Here is a 19,051-nt window from a genome sequence, read left to right as displayed (position 1 = left end):
TAAATTTATTAAACTTAAATATGCCTGAAACTACAGAACGGATATACACCAAATCACAAAAGCACGCTTTCTGGACCAACATCTAGCTTTCTGCCAAATTTGGTGTAATTCCGTTCAGTGGTTCGGTCTGTAGTCGTGTTCAATAAATGAAAAATTCTCGTATACCTAACATGGGGAAATCATTTTGGAACCACCCTTTTTTCTCTGCCCTTGCTTGAAGGATCACCCAGAAACTTTCAACACAACAAAAAGGGAACGTTTTTTGAAAATTTTGTGAAGATTCGTCAATCAAAGCCAAAGTAATTGGCAAAACAAAAAACCCTTTTCCTATAGAAACTTTTGCCCTAACTAGAACTACCTACTGGCTATTGCCAGAAGGTATTATATATATTACCTAGTGGCAGTCACCACTAGGTAGTTATAGTTAGGATTGCTTTTCCATCGGAAAACGTTTTTTGTGTTGCTCATAACTTTGGCTCCGTTTGATGACTCTCCACGAAACTTTCTGAAAAGCTGCTACTTCTTGACTAGGTATTCCCACACTCTGTGGGACCTGGTTGTGCAAGTGCTGCCACAGGTCCCCGAAGGAGATCTGAGCTGTACTCTCTCAGAGTGTTGCCAACAGAAGAGACTCATTATAAACAATGGGGTATTCCCAAATGGTCCCTGGACCTGGGTATCGGTTATTATAAAGAAACAATGGTCCTGGACCAATTATTCAAGGAAGAGTTAGATTAACAGAATTATCAACGTATTTGAGCTTACATTAATCAGCTCACAAACGCCTGTAAATCGTGAAAATAATTAAACCAAACAGATGTGCCGAAAAACCACTAAGTATTATTACAATATATTTATTTAATCATTTAAAGGAACAATTATTAGAGGGTCAGGAAGGTAGGAGATCCTCTAGTGGACGTGTAAGAAAGAGTGTTCAAGTTGCATATATAGGAGTCATGAGAGCTCAAAGTGTGTAGAAAAGTAAAGGGCATATATTTACAAGACTGTACAAAACTGATATCCAATAAACAGTTAGATGAAACCTGACCACATGCAAATTATTCATTTGAATGATATTTTCTAAAGTTGTAAGGAGAGTTTCCTTAAGGCTGTAAACAGGGGTAATGGGGACGGGGAAATTGGTCCAGGTGCGGTAGAGGGTATCGTTGACGTTTCGATCCGGCTTATCGGCAACCGAGGGACTTTAATACCTGAGCCATGCGGATCTTGATCTTCAGGACAAGGAGACAGATGAAGTGATCCTCATCAATCTTGCAATGCTCAATTGGAGTCCAAAACCTGGCCCGTAAAGGGGCAACGGCCAACTAAAGACAAATCCCGTTATTCAGTAGATATAAACCATGACGGTGGTGCCCAGACCTTCCATGGAACGTAATATTCAGGCCCGTATGTGTGGCAAGAGTTTGATGAATGAATCAGGCAATCCGGGTCACAGCGTAATTTATATGACTGGAGATGATCTGATAGCCGTCCTTACTCCATAGTAAGTCCTTAGTTGGCCCTTGCCACTTTACGGCCATTGGTGTAACCAGGTTTTGGACTCCAATTGAGCATTGCAAGATTGATGAGGGTCTCTTCACCTGTCCCCTTGTCCTGAGGAAGATCCGCATGGTTGAGGTACTAAAAGTCCCTCGGTTGCCGATAAGCCGGATAGGAACGTCGACTCTACCCCCTACTGCACCTGGACCAATTTCCCCGTCCCCATTACCCCTGTTTACAGCCTTAAGGAAACTCTCCTTACAACTTTAGAAAATATAATTCAAATGAATAATTTGCATGTGGCCAGGTTGCATCTAACTGTTTATTGGATATAAGTTTTGTACAGTCTTGTAAATATATGCCCTTTACTTTTCTACACATTTTGAGCTCTCTTGACTCCTATATATACACTTTAGCACTCTTTCTTACACGTTCCCTAGAACATTCTCCTACCTTCCTGACCCTCTAATGATTGTTCCTTTAAATGACTAAATAAATATATTGTAATAATACTTAGTGGTTTTTCTGCACATCTGTTTGCTTTATTTTCACGATTTACAGACGTTTGTGAGCTGATTAATGTAAGCTCAAATGAGTTGATAATTCTGTTGATCTAACTCTTCCTTGAATAATTGGTCCAGGACCATTGTTTCTTAATAATAACAGAAGAGACTCAGCAAAGTTCACAGTTCCTTGTGGATTGGGCATGACCGATTCACTGGGCAGAGCGGTTTCATCAACGGTGGCTCTGAGGTGCCGCGACTGGTTGAGAATGACTGGATTGCTGGGGGACGTCCAAGCTTCCCTTTATGAACATGCCCTTTGAGGGCACCCGTCTCTTTGGAGACAAGGCAGACTCAGCGCTAGAGCGCTTTAATGCATCCTAGGCTACGGCCAAGTCCTTTGGCCACTTGACTGCCCCACGTCACCCCCAGTCTGCCTTTCGCGGCTATGGAAGGGGCTTCCAACTGTGTCAATACCTTACCAGCCACCAAACTGTGCATGCTCCACAGCCTCTGTTTGGAAGATGGCACGGTACCCACAGACCTCATGGGTTAGGTAGCCTATAGTCTGGTCCGTACACCCCCTCCCGCCAGCAGCTGCAGTCTCCAAGCCCTCCTAGATTGGCCCTTTATGATCGTGGCCATCCAGTGGGTGGCAGAATCTGCCATCACCTGCCCCACTGGCAGTCCATGACATCGGACAGGTGACTCTTGCAGATTATCCAAAGGAACTACTCCTTCCCCTTCAAGACTTTCCATTTCTCCATGCCACCATCTCACGACTGGCTGATGGCAGATCATTTCTCCTTGCCTTGCAAAGAAGTAATGGCTCTTTGACCAAGGAGCCACAGAGAAGATTCTGGGGCCAGAAGTTGGCAGTGGTTGCTATTCCTGCTACATTCTGGTCCCCAGAAAGGGCAAGGGCCTTTGTCTTATTCTAGACCTCTGAGCCCTCAATTTCTTTGTCAAAAAGAAGAAATTCAAGATGCTCTCGCTACCTCAGGTCTTGTCTGCCCTCTACCCAGTAGACTGATTGGTAGCCTTGGACTTGCAGGACACTTTCCACATTCCCGTTCTGCCTGCCCCCCAAAGTTATCTGCAGTTCATGGTGGGCCACAAACACATTCAGTTCACTGTGCTCCCTTTTGGCCTTACCAATGCCCCAGGGATGTTCACAAAAGTTATGGTGGTGGTTGCAGCTCATCTGCGGAGATTAGGGGTTTCGGTCTTCCCCTATCTCGACGACTGGCTTTTAAAGGCGGGCTCGCCCCAGGCTGTCTTCTCCCACCACCAGACTACGGCAAACCTCCTGTACTTGTTGGGGTTCACTATCAACATGCCGAAGTCACACCAGACTTCCTCTCAGACGCTGCTTTTCATCAGGGCTGCTTTGGACAGAGTGCAGTTTCAGTATTATCCTCCCTAGCGGCAAGTCCAGGATATTTAGGCTATGATACCGATATTTCAGCCTCTATCCTGGATTTCAGAGAGGCAGCCCTGAAGCAGTTGAGTTTCGTGGCCTCCTGCATCCTGTTGGTAACGCATGCCTAGTGGCATATGTGGCTTCTGCAGTGGGACTTGAAATTTCAATGGGCACAGCATCAGGGGAACCTCTCCGACATGTTCAGTAGTGGTGTCTAACGAACGGTGATTGGGCCTGGAGCTGACCCCTCTTCCTTCTCCAACCAGATCTCACAGTAGTGACAGATGCTTCACTCCTGAGATGGGACTTACCGCTGCTTATTGCCTATAGTTCTTGATGGCAGAGCTCCACCGCTACATGGTGTGGTCGATTGAACTGTGTCTTTGCCAGCAACACAAATCCTCATATACCAGTTATTGTTGGTCCCAGGCGGGAAACATTCTTAATCTGTTGCTCCTCTTCTCCTCTTTGCTTCTCCTTGTTATTCTGTCTCTACACTTACACTTACCTATTACTGCCTTGTGTAGTTCAGGCTGGCTTAACTTCATCTCAATCAAGTCCGACATTGCCTGACTGCACATGCACAAATGATGATTTTTATACTAAACCTTAATGTTAGAGGCCTTAATCTCCCGGTAAAATGCCTGGCACTCCTCTCCTTCCTTAGAGATGCCAAATGTGACGTCTGTTTTTAGGTTTCGCATCGCCGAAAGCTGCGCAGCAGACTTTCGCGCAGGCGAAATCTTATGAGTTACAGTATGGATGTTTGTGCCGCCTCTCTGTTCCATTGGCTAGCTCCATAAATTGAGGCTAGCCATTGGAACAGAGATCTGTCCGTCATGGCCGGACCAGATTCGTGGGCGTTCCCGACAGTTTTTCGCATTTTGCCCACGTCATGCGGCTGTGGACCTTTTTTTTTTTACACCGATGTTTGTGTTCATTTTTAACCTTGTCCCTGTCCCGCTGGCTGTTTCCTGACCACCTTCCCGCTGTCCGTCCCCCTCCCGCTACCTCCCTCCCGCTGTCCGTGTGCCCGTTAACCCGCCCCCCTCCCGCTGTCCATGAGCCCGTTCACCCGCCCCCCCTCCTGCTGTCCGTGAGCCCGTTCACCCGCTCCCCCCTCCCGCTGTCCATGAGCCCGTTAACCCTCCCACTGTCCGTGTGCCCGCCCCCCTCCCACTGTACGTGTGCCCGCCCCCCCTCCCGCTGTCCCCCTCAAGCGGACACTAAACACCCCCTTCCCCGCCAAGCAAGACATATTGCTTTCGATGGCTCTCTTTTCCTTCGCTGGCCTCGCGCCTGAGAGGGTGGGTGGCCGGGGCTGGCACGGGGCAGCCTGAATGCGCGCTGATGAGGTAGCTGAGCGGGTTAAGGTTTTCCTGGAGAGATCTGCTTATCACTTGGTCGAATCGCTGGGAAAATGTGTCCGGGAGGCAATATAATTAGCGTTTTGTTAGTCGGCTTATTGTAGCCATTGTTGTTAATAGAGTTTAGAGGCACGGTGACAGCTTTACATATGGTGTGTTTGCATATTGATAAATCTTCAGAAATATACACGCGCCTCTTTCTGCACCCTTCCACGCCGTAACTTCCTTTGTGGCACCCATAAGCTGGTGTCCCTTCTGACTGGATCTACCCAGGTGGAGTTGGGTGTTTACGAATGTTTTGCCTGGTGGGGCGGAGTAAAACTCGTCATCTCCCCCGCACTCCTTTCCGCCTCTCTTGTAAGCTTACACTTCGCCAACAGTTTATTCTTACCCCAGTGGCCTCTGTTCATTAATCTCGTCCCCTCCCTTTACTGTCCTCTTCTTTCCCTGGTGATCTCATCCTTTCCTGCCTGTCTTCACTCCGTCCCCATCCTCTGCCCGCCGTTGGCTCTCTTCTCTCGTCCTCTTTCCTATCTGTCCCTCACGTCTTCTTCACCCATAAGACTCCCTCCCCAGCTCCTCCCCCATTCATCAGTCCCGTTCACACTTTTTTAAATGTCCCCCTACCTTCCCTCTCTTCTGCCCTCACTCACCTCTCTGCCTCAGCCGTCCCCTCTCGCGTTTCCCCTCTATTTCCTCGTTGGTTCCTCGCTCTGCCTTTCCCTCTCTTTCTTCTCCACGCACCCTGACCAGCTCAACCTCCTCCATTCGCCCTCCCTCCTGCCCGCTCACCATTGTCCTCACACACCCCTCTCCATTTAGGATGCCCCCTCCTTTCCTTTCTCCCTCCCATCCTCCATTGATACATTGTACTCGCCCTATCTTTCTTTTGCTTTCCTCTTCCAAATCTACCTCTTGCCCTCTCGGCTCATTCCATGACCCGCCGCTACCCCTTTACTCCGTCCCCTTTCTCTCTCTCTCTCTCCCTCTCTCTTGTGCTTTCTCCACATCTTTCCCTCTCAGCTTTCTTTCTTCCCTCTTACAGTTTTGGTTTCTCTCGTTCTCTCACTCTCTCTCCCCTCCTGCCGTCTCTTTTCCTCTCACCCCTCCTCTTTCCTCGCTCAATCTGTGCTCCTCGTGTCTGCTCTCTCTGGTCACCAGAAGAGACAGCGCCTCCCACCGCCGCAAAAACGCCCACCATAGAAAGAGCGCAAGGGACAGGAAACAAATAAACAAGGGAAGGAAAGACACACAACCAAGAGTGGAACACGTAAAGCTGCTCCAGAGAGGGGGAGCCGAGCAGGTCCGCCTGGAAATGTACATATGTAAAGACACTTCCCCGGGAAGGCCCCCTCCGGCTCTGTGTGGGTGTGGGTGGCTCTGTGTGTGTGTGTGGGTGGCTCTCTGTGTGCGTGTGGGTGCAAATGCAATAGGTCTCGCATTTGCGAGAGATTAAGCTATTGGCATTGTAAATGACAATGCCATTTATTTATCTGTTTTCAAACCCAACACATAAATAAAAAAATTGTCATTTACAATGACAATAGCTCTAACTTTTACAAAGGCGAAACCGTTGCATTGTAAATGTTTGTTTTGCAGGAGACCCACTTGCTTCGGGTGGACTGGCGACCGATGCACTAGCGCTGGTTTGACCGCCAGTATTTTTCATCTGGGGTTGTCAAGAAGGCGGGGGTCGCAGTTCTCCTGGCAACACACTTTCTGGGACGGGTGACACAGGTTTATACCTATTTAACTGGCAGGTTTTTGCTTTGCGTATATGCCAGAGAGGGCATGGGTTCACTCTAGCAACTATTCATGCTCCCAATGACATTCAAGAAGCATTTATTAAGGCTGCCCTGAGCCAAGTGCTAACTACAACGAATGTGGATTTTTTTTTAGGGTGGAGACTTTAACATAGTAATGAATGTGCAGAGGCATACGTCCACACCTAGGATGGGTCAAGTTGGAGGCCTTACCCTGGCTGCTAGACATTGGCTGATGATTGTGGGTCTCACGGACATATGGAGGCATACCCACCCAACAAATAGAGATTATCTTTTTTTTCTCTGCTGCACACCAAACATACGCATCAATTTTTTTCGAACCTCTCCATGTATTATACAGGAGGTGTCGTCAGTGGACATTTGGGCTGCAGCACTTTCTAATCATTCTCCGATAGTGCTTAATACACCCCCCCCAACGGCCAGCCAGCCCCCAAGATCCGGTGACTCAATGTGAAGATTCTCACATACGACCACATACTGACAGACATCTCAACAGCTATTGCCTCATTCTTACAGCTCAACGATACACCAGGCACCTCTGTTTCAACTCTGTGGAAAACCTTACAGGTGGTTACACATGGCTACTTTATTGCTGTGGCCACATGTTACAATAGGGGCAAGTGTGACAAGCGGCTCCAATTAGAAAACAAGGATAAAGACCTAGAAATCTCCCATATGCAATCCAGTTAGCTGGCGACTCATTATCAGCTGACTGCAGCACAAAAAATGTTAAAGTCATTGGACATGGGTAAGGCAGAATACGAACTACTCAGGGTGAAACAGCAATACTACTCTGGGGGTAAAATGACTGGCCGCATGCTGGCACATTGCCTCCGAGCACAAGCAGTGGGCTGTAAAATCACTGAACTGGTGGGGCAGTATTGCTCCCCGCCGTCTCGGGACGAAGACAGTACCCATGATTTTGAGAACTTTTGTGTCACCTTATACACGGCGGAAGCTCTGTCTATGGCCGATATTGCTGCCTACCACAGCAATATAGATATCACTACAACAGAGGTCCTTCTGGCAATAATGCATTTGAAGCCGGGTAAAACTCCTGGGCACGATAGTTATGATGCTGAATTTTATAAATCTTTCGGTGCAGAGCTGCTGCCCTTATTAGCACACCTCTTCAATGTGTTCAGCACCTATGGCGCTTTTTTGAAATCGATGTGCTTGGCCACTTTCATTGTGATCCCTAAGGCCGGTAAGGACCATAGGCAATGTGCTTCGTATCGTCCGATCTTGCTTTTGAATGTTTTTTTTTTATTTATTTTTTTTGAAGACCTTTATTTGCATCATTAGGATAAACATGTACGGGCCTACAACCAATCCGGCCGGCCACAAATCAAAGACAATCAAGAGGCAAAAGAGGCAACACGAGGCCAGGTGGCAGGCAAGCAAACATAATCGAACAATGCTAGAAATGGGATAAGCAGCAATAACGGCCCAACATCAGGATCAATGAGGTCTATTTTATAATGAGGGGACAAGGCTCATGGCTGACTCACAAATACGGAAAAACCCAGAAACAGGATTATACCCATGCCAGAACGAGAGGAGATGGGGGGGGGGGGGGGAAGAGGATGTAAGGGCATGATACGACCATAGCACAAAACAGACGCAAAATGTAGTGGAGAAGCATACAAGTGCTACCAAGATCTAATGACCCCCACCCAATAACACGCTAACGGAGGCAAGGGGAACGGAAAAATATACGAATCAAGCCCACTTCTCACAATACGAGCCTGGGAAAAAGGGGGAAAGGGGGGGGGGGGAAGGGGGGGGGGAGAAGGGAAGGGGGGGAAAAATAGGAAGGAAACTAGGGGGAGGAAAGCAAAAAAGGACAGAAAAAGGGGAGGGAAAGGAAGGGAGAAGAACAAAATAAAGAAAAATAAAAGTGAAACACAATCATGCGAGACGGGCGCCACCCCGGGCCAAGCAACCCGTGGCTAATAGTACAGAAGAAAGTGGTAGCTGGCGAAAAGAAGGGTATGGCAATTGCAACGAAACATCGAAACCGAGAAAAGTGGCAAAGCAATAGACCCCAACCCACCCAAGCCTGAGAAGCGAGGACAGAAGCGGCACCGCTATAAAGGGATAGAAAAGGGCCATAGAACCAAAAGAAAACATCTGAAAGACCCCACCCACCCGTCCCACCCCGCACCCCTGCAGAAGGCTACGGCCTACCCTCCAAACAGCGTGCCTGTCGCCCTAATCCGAAACCCGAAATATAGTGAAAGAAAAGTAAAGGAAGAAGACAAAAAAAGAAGGAGATGAAATACAAAACAAAAAATAAAGTGTGAGGGAGGAGCCAGAGGATATGAACAAACACATTCGGCCACGACCCTCCCCGGCCAACAAATGAATAAATATCAAATCAGTACTACACCTTCACATACAGTAAGAACCACAGGGAGGGGGAGGAGGGAGAGATCGTAACGTTTCCCCGTGTCGGGAATACAGACATCAATGCAACGGGCCGGTAGACCAGCAAACTATCATGTCGTGCAACTCACCCCCAACCCTTCCTGATCACGAAACCAACCCATTCAAGGATAATGTGGAGCGGACCACCCAGCAAAAAATAATCATAGCGTAGTCCAGAGTCACGATAATGATATAAATCAGGTAGAGCTTTCGTACGGAGGGAATACAAAAAGTCAATTAAGCAAGTCAATTGTAGCAGTAACGACAAGGCAAGCAAAGGCAAGCCGGAGTCCAGGTGCGCAGATCAACAGTACAAAGGTATCCCTCCAGAACAAAAGTTCGAATCCAACAAAGCGGGAGCAAACAGCGGCCCACCATGAGTCCCAGGCACCCGGGAAGGAGCAGATCTCCGCGGCGTGTGGAAGTCCTCGGAATCCAGGCGACAAGGAAGCAGAGGGTCAAAAGTCACCGGCCCATCCAGCGGCCGAAGAACAACAACAGCAACTCCTGGCGCAGCCGAAGGGGGTGAAGCAATGGCGGCATCAGGACGATAGGGGTGCATGAAAGAGCGGCGGCCCAAAATGGCGGCGAGCCACACGGGGTCAGCAGAGGCACCGGGGGCCAAGACAGCATACAATGACATCAAGGCGTCCAGGACATCTCCGGGCGTGGGCGCTCGAGTACACACCCAGGCCTCTGCACAATCCGGCCGGCAAGGAGCATCGGTGCAGAGCGGAGTGTCCCCCACGTTGTCGGCAGCCATCTTGTGAGTTTCGCCGCCCCACACTCCACCGTGGGCCCCCAAACAGTTCCCAAATGTAGGACTTTACAGACCCCCGGAGGCTCCCAACAACGGCCTCACCGGCACAGGATGGGAGAGCGCCCGATGGGGGGGATCCTCTCCGAACAGCGGCAGGCCCCACAGGCGAGAGCCAGGCGCGGGGTCCAGGACCGCCGGACAGGACAAAGGCGAAGGGACCCCTTCACACGGTCAGCCCCCAACACAGCTCGTCCCCCTCCAGCTGCACGGCCCAGTCATCGGGCCGGTTCAGGATCTCCGGGGCACACGCACAACGGTTCCCATCAGTGGCTCACTTTCGCGGCCGGGGCCGGCAATCTCTTCTCCGCCGGTCGGGTCCCGCAGGAATCTCTTCTCCGCCGGTCGGGTCCCGCAGGCGAGGTCCCGGTCCCGAGCGCCCGGAGGCCCCAATCTCTCCGAGAGCACAGCGGCGGATCCACAGCACCCAGGGACCTCCGGATCAGACGGTGAGTAAGAGTGGGTGTTCAAAGTTCGAATTCTGTATGGAAGTAGCGTCGCAGTGCAGGATATATGACAGGATAGTCGAAGTTAGCCGGAGGGTCGACGGAGCCGAGCTAAAAGGCGGCCATTACGTCCGCGAGCTAGGCTCCTCCCCTTGCTTTTGAATGTTGATGTGAAAATGTTCACAACAATTTTTGTATGTAAATTAGCTCCTTATGTGCCGGCGTTAGCAGACCCTGATCAAACTGGTTTTGTTCCAGAGCGGGATGTAGTGACAACACAAAATGGGTCTGTCACCTACTGAATAAAGTACAGCATTCCCAGGTGCCGGCCCTCTTCCTGTCAATTGATGTGGAAAACGCCTTTGACCGGGTTCATTGTCCTTCCGCCACATGGTTCTTTAACGTCTGGGCCTGCAATTTCATCAATGGGTCCATTGCTGCCACAGCTCCTCCAGAGCTAGAGTGCGTGTAAATGGGCTGCTATCTGTTCCATTTGCAATTGCTCTTGTGACTAGGCAGGGCTGCCCCTATTGCCCCTAGTCCTTTGGAGCCTTTTGCAGAACGGGTACGTGGCCTTTTCCCAAATTGCAGGCATTGGAATGGGAGATAGGGAGCATAAAATTATGCTGTATGTGGATGATGTTCTCCTGACTCTAACTGCCCCCTACACTCGTTAGGTGTAGTAATGGAAGAATTGGAGGCATTTGGTGGAACATCTGGTTTTGAACCAACTTACAGAAATCCTCCATTCTCAATTTGCCCATCCCCGCCACGATACAAGCCCAACTTGCCTCCCAGTTCACCTTCAGGTGGGCGGAGCAAGGGCTAACATATCTAGGTCTGCAGCTATAGTCAACACTCGAAAGTACAGTGGCACATAATTATAATTATAGCAGCAGCCTTTTGGCGACTTCACAAACGGATTTTTCCTGGTAGAAGTGCCTTGCCCTTTCTTGACTGGGTCGCCTGGCAGCAGTCAAGATGACCCTCCTGCCTAAAATCCTTTATTTAATGCAAGCGCTGCCCCTACAACCTCTCCCATGAATATTGGACACACTGCAATTCCTTATTTGGGATAGTAAGCGTGCACTGATGTAACTAACTGCAGTAGCCTCACACACCCTTCCCCTGTTTGACCAAATGTGGTAGCCTTGTATCCACTATCTTTTGGAGGAATTTAGTGAGTTGTCTTGTCCACTTTATTTACGATCCTCCGACAGACCTCCCCAAATGACCCTCCCTCATAGTGGTCATCACTGCATCAGCCGTTTCCCTCCACTCCAGCCAACATCTGCTCTGAATGGTATTGTACTCTTACAACACTTTTCATTATATGTTATTTTAATGTCTTCTATTTTCCGCTGGTTTTGCCGAACCTACTCTGCTGCAATGCCCAAGCTTTATAGTTGAATAGATCACCACTGGCCGATGGATGTAGGTGGGCTGCATGCCTCTTTTATTACAAATAAAAAGATCTCAACCCTAAAAAGGAAACTTTAGGCTTGGCAAAAGGCTTATTTTGCCAGGTCGAAATGGCAGTTTATTACTGCACTACAGGCTGCAGTGGCAGGTCTGACATATTTTAAAAGGCTACTTTAGTGGGTGACACAATTAATGCTGAAGACCCACTAGTAGCATTTAGTTTACAGGTCCTGGCTACATGTAGTACGATTTACTTGGGTCTTACACATAAATTAAATGTGTCAATTAGATTTAGGCCAATTGTGCCATGTTTTAGGGAACGCGTAAATGCGCTGTAGCACTGGTTAGTAGTGGTAAAATGCACAGAGTCCTAAAGCCAACTAAAAGTAATTCAGCAAAACAGGAGGGGGGAAGGCAAACCTTTAGGGGGACTACCACTCAAGTCTGTCTGGCCTAGCAACATCCTATACATTTGAAGACATTATTTTAAGATAGAACACAGCAATCGGAGAATGCAGTGCTCTGCAGTTATGGTTGTATCCATGTACAGATGTTTTTTTTTCTTTGTCTTCTTAGGTCATATCAGCATGGAGCAGATATGTTGGCGGCTATTTCTCAAGTACTGAATGAATGCACAAAGCCTGACCAAGCTACGCCCGCGGTGTTGGTTTTGCAAGGTCTACATGCCCTTTGCCAAGCTGAGGTTAGTAATATTTATTTTGGGATATTGTCAATTTACATCTGTGCCAACCGCTGAGCTGAATGATTTAGGCACAAAGTTTCCTAACATGTGCCTCCTGTTTATCACAGATGTTTTCTTTAAAACAAAGTCTTCAAGTTTATTGTATGAAAATTAAGAAAAACATAGTTTTTTTTAAAGTTCAGTATCATTATAAAAAAGAGACCGCATTTTAAAAAAAGTGAAATGTTAAGACTCTATTTGCATACTTAACAACTACAATCTTTTCTTAATTTGAAGTGTCACCAATCATTGCCCCAATAGAAGCTCATTATATGATTTAAAAAGACACAAGGACATCCAAAATATATATGGATAAACTAAAGGTTGTATACACTGTTCTTTGCACCATTATTTAGCTTCCTTTTTAGGAGGATAAATATAATGGAAAAGATGCTCATTCATAGATGGTGAAGTTGGCGGAGGGCTGTTTGACCTCCAAGCTCGCAATTGAGATGTCGCTGGACATGGTGAAGATGGGAGTGCATCACACATGCTTTGTGCAGGTCTTCTTCTGGTTCCTACCTGGAAAAGCAGGCAGGATGCTAGAGATGCCTTTCAATGGTAAAGCAGTTTTCGGCAATGAAGTTGATGAGGCTTTCTCCTCCGTCAAGGCTGACACGAGAGTTCTAACAACAGCCCTCCTTCACTCTTAAATTTGACTATCATTACCAGTTCCCACAGAAAAGCCAACAGAGGTTTGGGCCATAGCGGCACCCTAGAAGAGGGTGATAGCAGACCTGAGACGCTGCCCATGAGAACTTTTGAAGGCTAAGACAATAAAAAGATGGCCCTGCGTGGCTGAGCAGTTCTCATTTGTTGCAGGGAGACTGAATCCAGTGGAAAAATGCCAGTACAGGTTAAAGATGTCAGTGGGGTATCCTGAAAATAGACCTTTTTTTATGACTGCGAGCAGCAGCAAATGCTCTGCCTGGGAATCAGCATTGCTGGTGGGGGTGGGGGAGGGAACAGGATCTCCAAAGACTGGAAAGGTGAATTTCCCCAGTAGGTCTTCTGAACTGGATTATGTGGAAAATGTGGTGATGCCAGATTGGGGAAGGTTTACATGATGCCATTATTTTTTCCATATTTAATACTTCCACAGCTCAAATTTTACCTTACCAAGGTATTGCTACTGACACATACAAAGTTCATATCAGAGATAGGTGTATGCTTCAGCTCCACCACACTGGCCTTTTGGATGTTCCTAGATTGTCAATGTTTAGAATGAGGTGAGTGCTGTATGCGCTGAATGTAAAAAGAGCATTCAACCACTATATCAATAGGACTGAAGTCCTAACTGTCCCTCTCATAAACCAGAAGACATTGATTACTTTTATTAGCTTGAATTTATTGAAGATTTGTCTTGATACATAATATATTGGATGATTGTTGTCATGTAATCAATGTCACTCCTTGCATCTAAGTAGCAGTGTGTCTCAATAACTGTAATGCACCTCTAGAAAGACTCATAGGTGTGACAGCTCCCCTACCAGAACTGGCAATTCCACAGTTCAAAGGCGGTAGATGGGGTGTTAATTGTAAATGTTGCTTTCCATGAGACTCTTAACTCTCAAAGTTGGAAAGAAATGTAATTGCCCTTATCGATTGTCCTGGAAATTACCACAGATATAAAAGGAAGGTATAGTAGTTATGGAGGACTAGGATAAAAGGCAGACTGGTGATTATTTGGTTAACTCAAAAGGGTAGGATTGGGCGTGAGGGAAAGAAAGTGGGAAAAGTCTCAACGAGATTGGGCGTGTCAGTCTTGTTTATTAGGCAAATTGATGGTTTGGGCATTTTGTATAGGAGATCCCAGTATGTTTTTTTCTATTCAAACGATGACCCTTTAGCCTCCTGTGCGTGTTCCTGGTCACTTTTGCTCTATTTGCCTTAAGATAGCTCACACTTCTGAGAACATGTGAATGAGGTACAGATTTGTGATAAGTTACGCAGTACAAACATTTACGTTTTGCCTTCAGTGGCTGTAATATATGAGGAGTAGCACTTTGGTCTGTACCATATGAGCCACAAACTATGCTTTATTCCTAGTTGCTTGTTGCCTGGTATGTACCAGGGAAGAACTGAATAGGACAGTCCCCTTGCTAATTGTACTACGCCTCTTGGCTGCTGTTGACATCCAGTCCTGTGCCTCATCACCATTATTTTCGGGCCTATATTCTCTTTCCTATTGGAATTTTGCTGTTTTTAACCTGTATCATTTAAGAATACCTTTGAGGATGTTTTTCACTAAGTCTCTAAACAATTGTAATAGAAAATGCACCTTCCTCATCTTAACAAACTTCCAGAATGTTAAAGTTTACAGCTCTATGTTTATGTTAAAAATTTGTAAGCCTTTTTGTCACAACGTGTTACGAGGGAAACCTCTTCCCCTTGCTATTCCTGGATGTTTACTTTTGAAACAATAAATACATTTTTAATTGCTGTTTTTAATACTTTTCTTCTGCTGTGACAGATTAAAAGATTATGTAGGGGGTTAGCTTTTTACTCCTCAACATTCCAGGATGGCCAACCTGTTAACTTGAGAAGGCTTTTCACTATTTTTAGGCAGGTGACAATCTATCCTCGTCTGCAATATCGGCAATGCTGCTACCCCTCAGACTTCTCTTCCATCTATCTGAGCAGTCTTTGCAAGTTTTACTAGTCCTCTTGTTCTCTCTGCCACTCCAGCTCATCAATTTTTGATCGATATTTCTGATCGCAGGTTCCTCACCTATAGAATATTTCTCGGTTGCCTAACTGGATCTGGAAGTTTTTCTTAACAGTGCTTCCACTCAGCTCTGCTTTGGCTTTGTTCCACCACAGAAGTGATAGAGCGGCATATAAGTGACACCCATGCACATCAGCGTCAGTTCCTTCTTTCCATAACTTCAAATGTGGATCTTGAGCTCTGCCCCCTCCTTCATCCGTCTTTGTGACTCTTAAATGAAAACTAGCATGCAAGGGAACAATGTCCCAGCCTAAAACTACAGGTTTCAAACTGTGTCGCAACCGCAGAAAACAGATGTCGGTAACAGACCTGCTCAAGGTGTACCTTTGGTGTTTGCGCTCAGGGGACAAATTAAAGTCATGTGATGCATGCTCCCACATGCACCAGAAGATGATCTGGGACCATGAAGCAAAGCTTATGTCGCTGAATACAGGAAGAAGCCACAGACCTTGTGTAAGTCACGCTCTAAGTTGAGGGAGCACACCCGCTCCCATACCTGAGGTCTTTCCTGCGAGAGGTCTCTGTCATACTTGAAGTCATCTGCTGAACCAAAGTCCAAGAGGATATATAGGAAACAAGGCAGGACTCCACCCCATCTTCCATCTCTCTGCTGAAAAAGAAGTAACTAGGGTATCAACGTGTCACTCTCTCTTGCTCCTGATCTCTTGTTAAGGAGCCAATCCTGAGTTTCCCGGGTCAATAGCGACAGCGCAGCCGGTCAAGGCTTGCCATCAGAACCCAAGGATCTGCGGGCACCTACAGTCTTACATTACCGAAAGCGGATCCATCATCTGTGCTGTCTGAGCCCCTATAAGCTGTCTGGTTCTGCACTCACTCCGGAGCCAACTTCTACTCCAGCTCCAAGACCTGCAGCACTCCCTCTTTCATCGACGCTGCCTGCCCTGGAGGAGGATCCGGTGCTAACTTAATTGTTTGACCCCAAACCAACTTCATCTAGACCCCAACCAAGGTCGCATTCTGCGCTTTCTGAATCCCCTACAATTCACCTGGTTCCCATACAACTGGATCCGCATTCTGTGCTTTACTACTGTGGAGCCTTTCTCAGAGGCTCCATTATCTTTTTGCTCTGACTCTGACCAGAGCGTGTCCCCCCCACCCATAGTGAGGGGGGAACTTTTCACCCCCCTCACTATGATGATGACCGTCTTCACGTGGACCTACAGGATGCCACTGGGCTTGATACTTCCCCTGATGTAGGGTTAATTTAACTTTTTGGGCCATCTGCAGCAGAAAGTGCTTAATTTGCTATGGCAATTCAACATGCTGCTGAGATCCCGGACCTACTAATTCCTTCTGTTGACATTAGATACATTTCCTTACAGAAGTTTTGCAAACATAGCTTGCATCCTCTGAGCCCTTACTGACATTCAGTGAGGCCCTCCACAACACTTTGATGGTCACTTGGTCTAAGCCTTGCTTGTGGCCACCGGTGAATTGTCAGGTGGCCAGACATCACAAACTGGCACCTGGCAATCCTTTATTTCTTTACACAGTTTCCTTCGTTTGCGAATCTGCTGGTACAGGCTTCCAACAGTGAGGTGAACCCTAATTCATTTCCTTTGACCCCCACTCTGGACAGGGAGTCAAAGAGGATTAAGTTATTTAGAAAATCAATATAATATTCTCTTCTGCTACCCTAGCCTTGAGGTTGGATAATGCGGTTTGCCTATTAGGCTGCTATATGCACACTCTCTGGGACATGGCCAGCAAGATCTTGTCTGCACTCCTGGAAGAATGTATAGCCCCTTTGGCTCTAACCATTCTGGATGGTCAAGATGGGGTCAAATATGTGAACCGTACTGTCCTGTATACTACGTATTGACTCTGGTGGGCAGTCAGCACTAGTGTTGTGCCTCATCACAATGTGTGAATGCGATCCACAGGGGTTTTCCGGGATGTACAAGCATACCTTATGGATATGCTTTTCGATGACTCATGCCTATTCGGCGAAAAAGCTGATTCTGCCTTAGAGCATGAAGAAGAGTCTGGCCATGGTACTCTTCTTGGGCCTTTCTGCTCCTACCAGACAACTTCCTCAACAGTTTCGTCCTTCTCGACATTACTCCTGTGAGCGGGGGTGTTTGCATGGAGACCGCATTAGTCTCTCCAACATCAATGCAGTCATTTCAGCCCTTTTGTGGCTGCATATATGGATCTGCCATGCAACTTGCAGGTCACCAAAGGCATTGGTCCTCCCAGTTCCCTTCTCAACGCAACAGCCTCCACACCATGTTATTTTACCCTTAGCGGCGCACATCCACTCTGGGAGAAAGGATCCTCTACTTCCTTCCAAGGTGCCGATCCATCATTACTGATAAATGGGTACTCCTTGATCGTTCAACCTGGCTATGCCCTCCCATTTCTTTCCACCCTGTCACACCTTCCTCCCATATCAGAGAGGCTTTGAAAGGATACCTATCCGTTCTCCTGCAAGAAATGCCAGGTCTGCTTTCCAATGGAGCCATCAACAGGCTTCTAGACTTAGAAGTTGGGATGGGCTGTTACACTCATGATTTCCTCATGCCAAAGAAGGGTGAAGTACTTTGGCTTATCCTAGATCTTTGCCATCTGAATTACTTCCTAAGGAAGGACACATTTAACATGTTTGTGTTAGCCCAGGTTCTGTCTGCCCTGGATCCAGACAATGGCATAGTGGCCTTGTACCAACAGGACATGCATTTTCAGATATCCTTCCTGAAGTCCCACAGGCATTACTTGCAGTCCATGCTGTAGGCCAAGAACATTTTCAATTTTCCGTGCTCTTCTTCGGCCCCACCAGTGCTACTTGAATATTCACGAATGGGATGATTTTGGTCACTGTCAATCTTCGGCGATTGGTGGTACCAGTTTCCCCTTTCTAGCTGACTGGCTGTTGAAGGCAAGCTCACCACAGTCAGTCCAAGACCACCTTCAGAAGACAGCAAAGCTCTTGACATTGTTGGGTTCTTGATCAACAAGCCGAAGTTGCATCTAACTCCTTTTCAGAGGCTTCCCTTTGTAGAAGGTGTCTTGGTCATGGTGTTATTCAGGACATTTCCACCATCACAATAAGCTCAGGGTATTAGGGCTATGATCCTAATGTTTCAGCCTTGACCCTGGATCTCTGTCATAGCTGTTCTGAGGCTTCTATGCCTGTTAGCCTCCTACTTATTAACTATGCCAGGCAGCATATGCAAGCTCTACAGTGGAATCTGAAGTCTCAGTGGGCCCAGCACCAAAGAAAGCTGTTGGATGCTATACAGGTTTCGGAGGAGACTGCACGCAGTCTGTAGTGGTGGCTGCTTGACCACAGTTGGACCAACAGCAGACCCCTTTGCCTTCCCCACCTGGAGCTGATGGTGGTGATGGATGCATCACTGCTTGGTTGAGGAGGTCATCTGGGGGAGGTGGAGATTGGAGGACTGGTGCTCTCTGACGTAAAGCTAGTTCCATATCAATCTGTTTTTGTTGGCCATTTGTCCCCCTCTGAAGGCCTTCCTGTACATCGAAGGGAAGTTGGAACAAGTTGTCACAGACAACACTTCCACAGTGTGGCACTGCAACAAGCTAGGCCAAGTGAGATCCTTCATCCTGTGCCAAGAGGCTCTGCACCTGTGGAGTTTGCTCAAGCTATTGGCATCCCCCTTATCATAAACCACCTGTTGGGAGCTTTGAAAGGCAGGGCAGAGGAGCCCAGCTGATCCCACCTGGTGGATTACAGATGGTGTTTGCATACCACTGCATCTTTCATCAGTGAGGGAAACCCTTGCTAGATCTGTTTGCTACAATTCAGAACACAAATTGTCAGGATTTTTGCACTTTCGCGGTCCTGCACAAATTCTCCCCAGAAGACACATTCTGGCTGGAGTGGAACCCTGGACTCCTGTAA

At 47.4% G+C, this 19,051-nt stretch overlaps 1 protein-coding gene across 1 annotated transcript in view; it reads left to right on the top strand.

The window, feature by feature from the left end:
* The window catches only part of FOCAD (focadhesin), a 1,210,644-nt gene that overhangs the window by 533,465 nt on the left and 658,128 nt on the right, over positions 1-19,051 (top strand). The window contains exon 17 of the mRNA XM_078675948.1: positions 12,269-12,395. Within this exon, the coding sequence (XP_078532074.1) occupies positions 12,269-12,395 (127 nt within the window). The remainder of the gene's footprint in view (positions 1-12,268; positions 12,396-19,051) is intronic.

Source organism: Lissotriton helveticus, chromosome 2_1 (genome assembly GCF_964261635.1).
Source record: "Lissotriton helveticus chromosome 2_1, aLisHel1.1, whole genome shotgun sequence".
In the NCBI taxonomy this organism is placed as follows: domain Eukaryota; kingdom Metazoa; phylum Chordata; class Amphibia; order Caudata; family Salamandridae; genus Lissotriton; species Lissotriton helveticus.
Note: the sequence above shows the minus strand (reverse complement) of the source record. Positions and strands in the feature narration are given on the sequence as shown.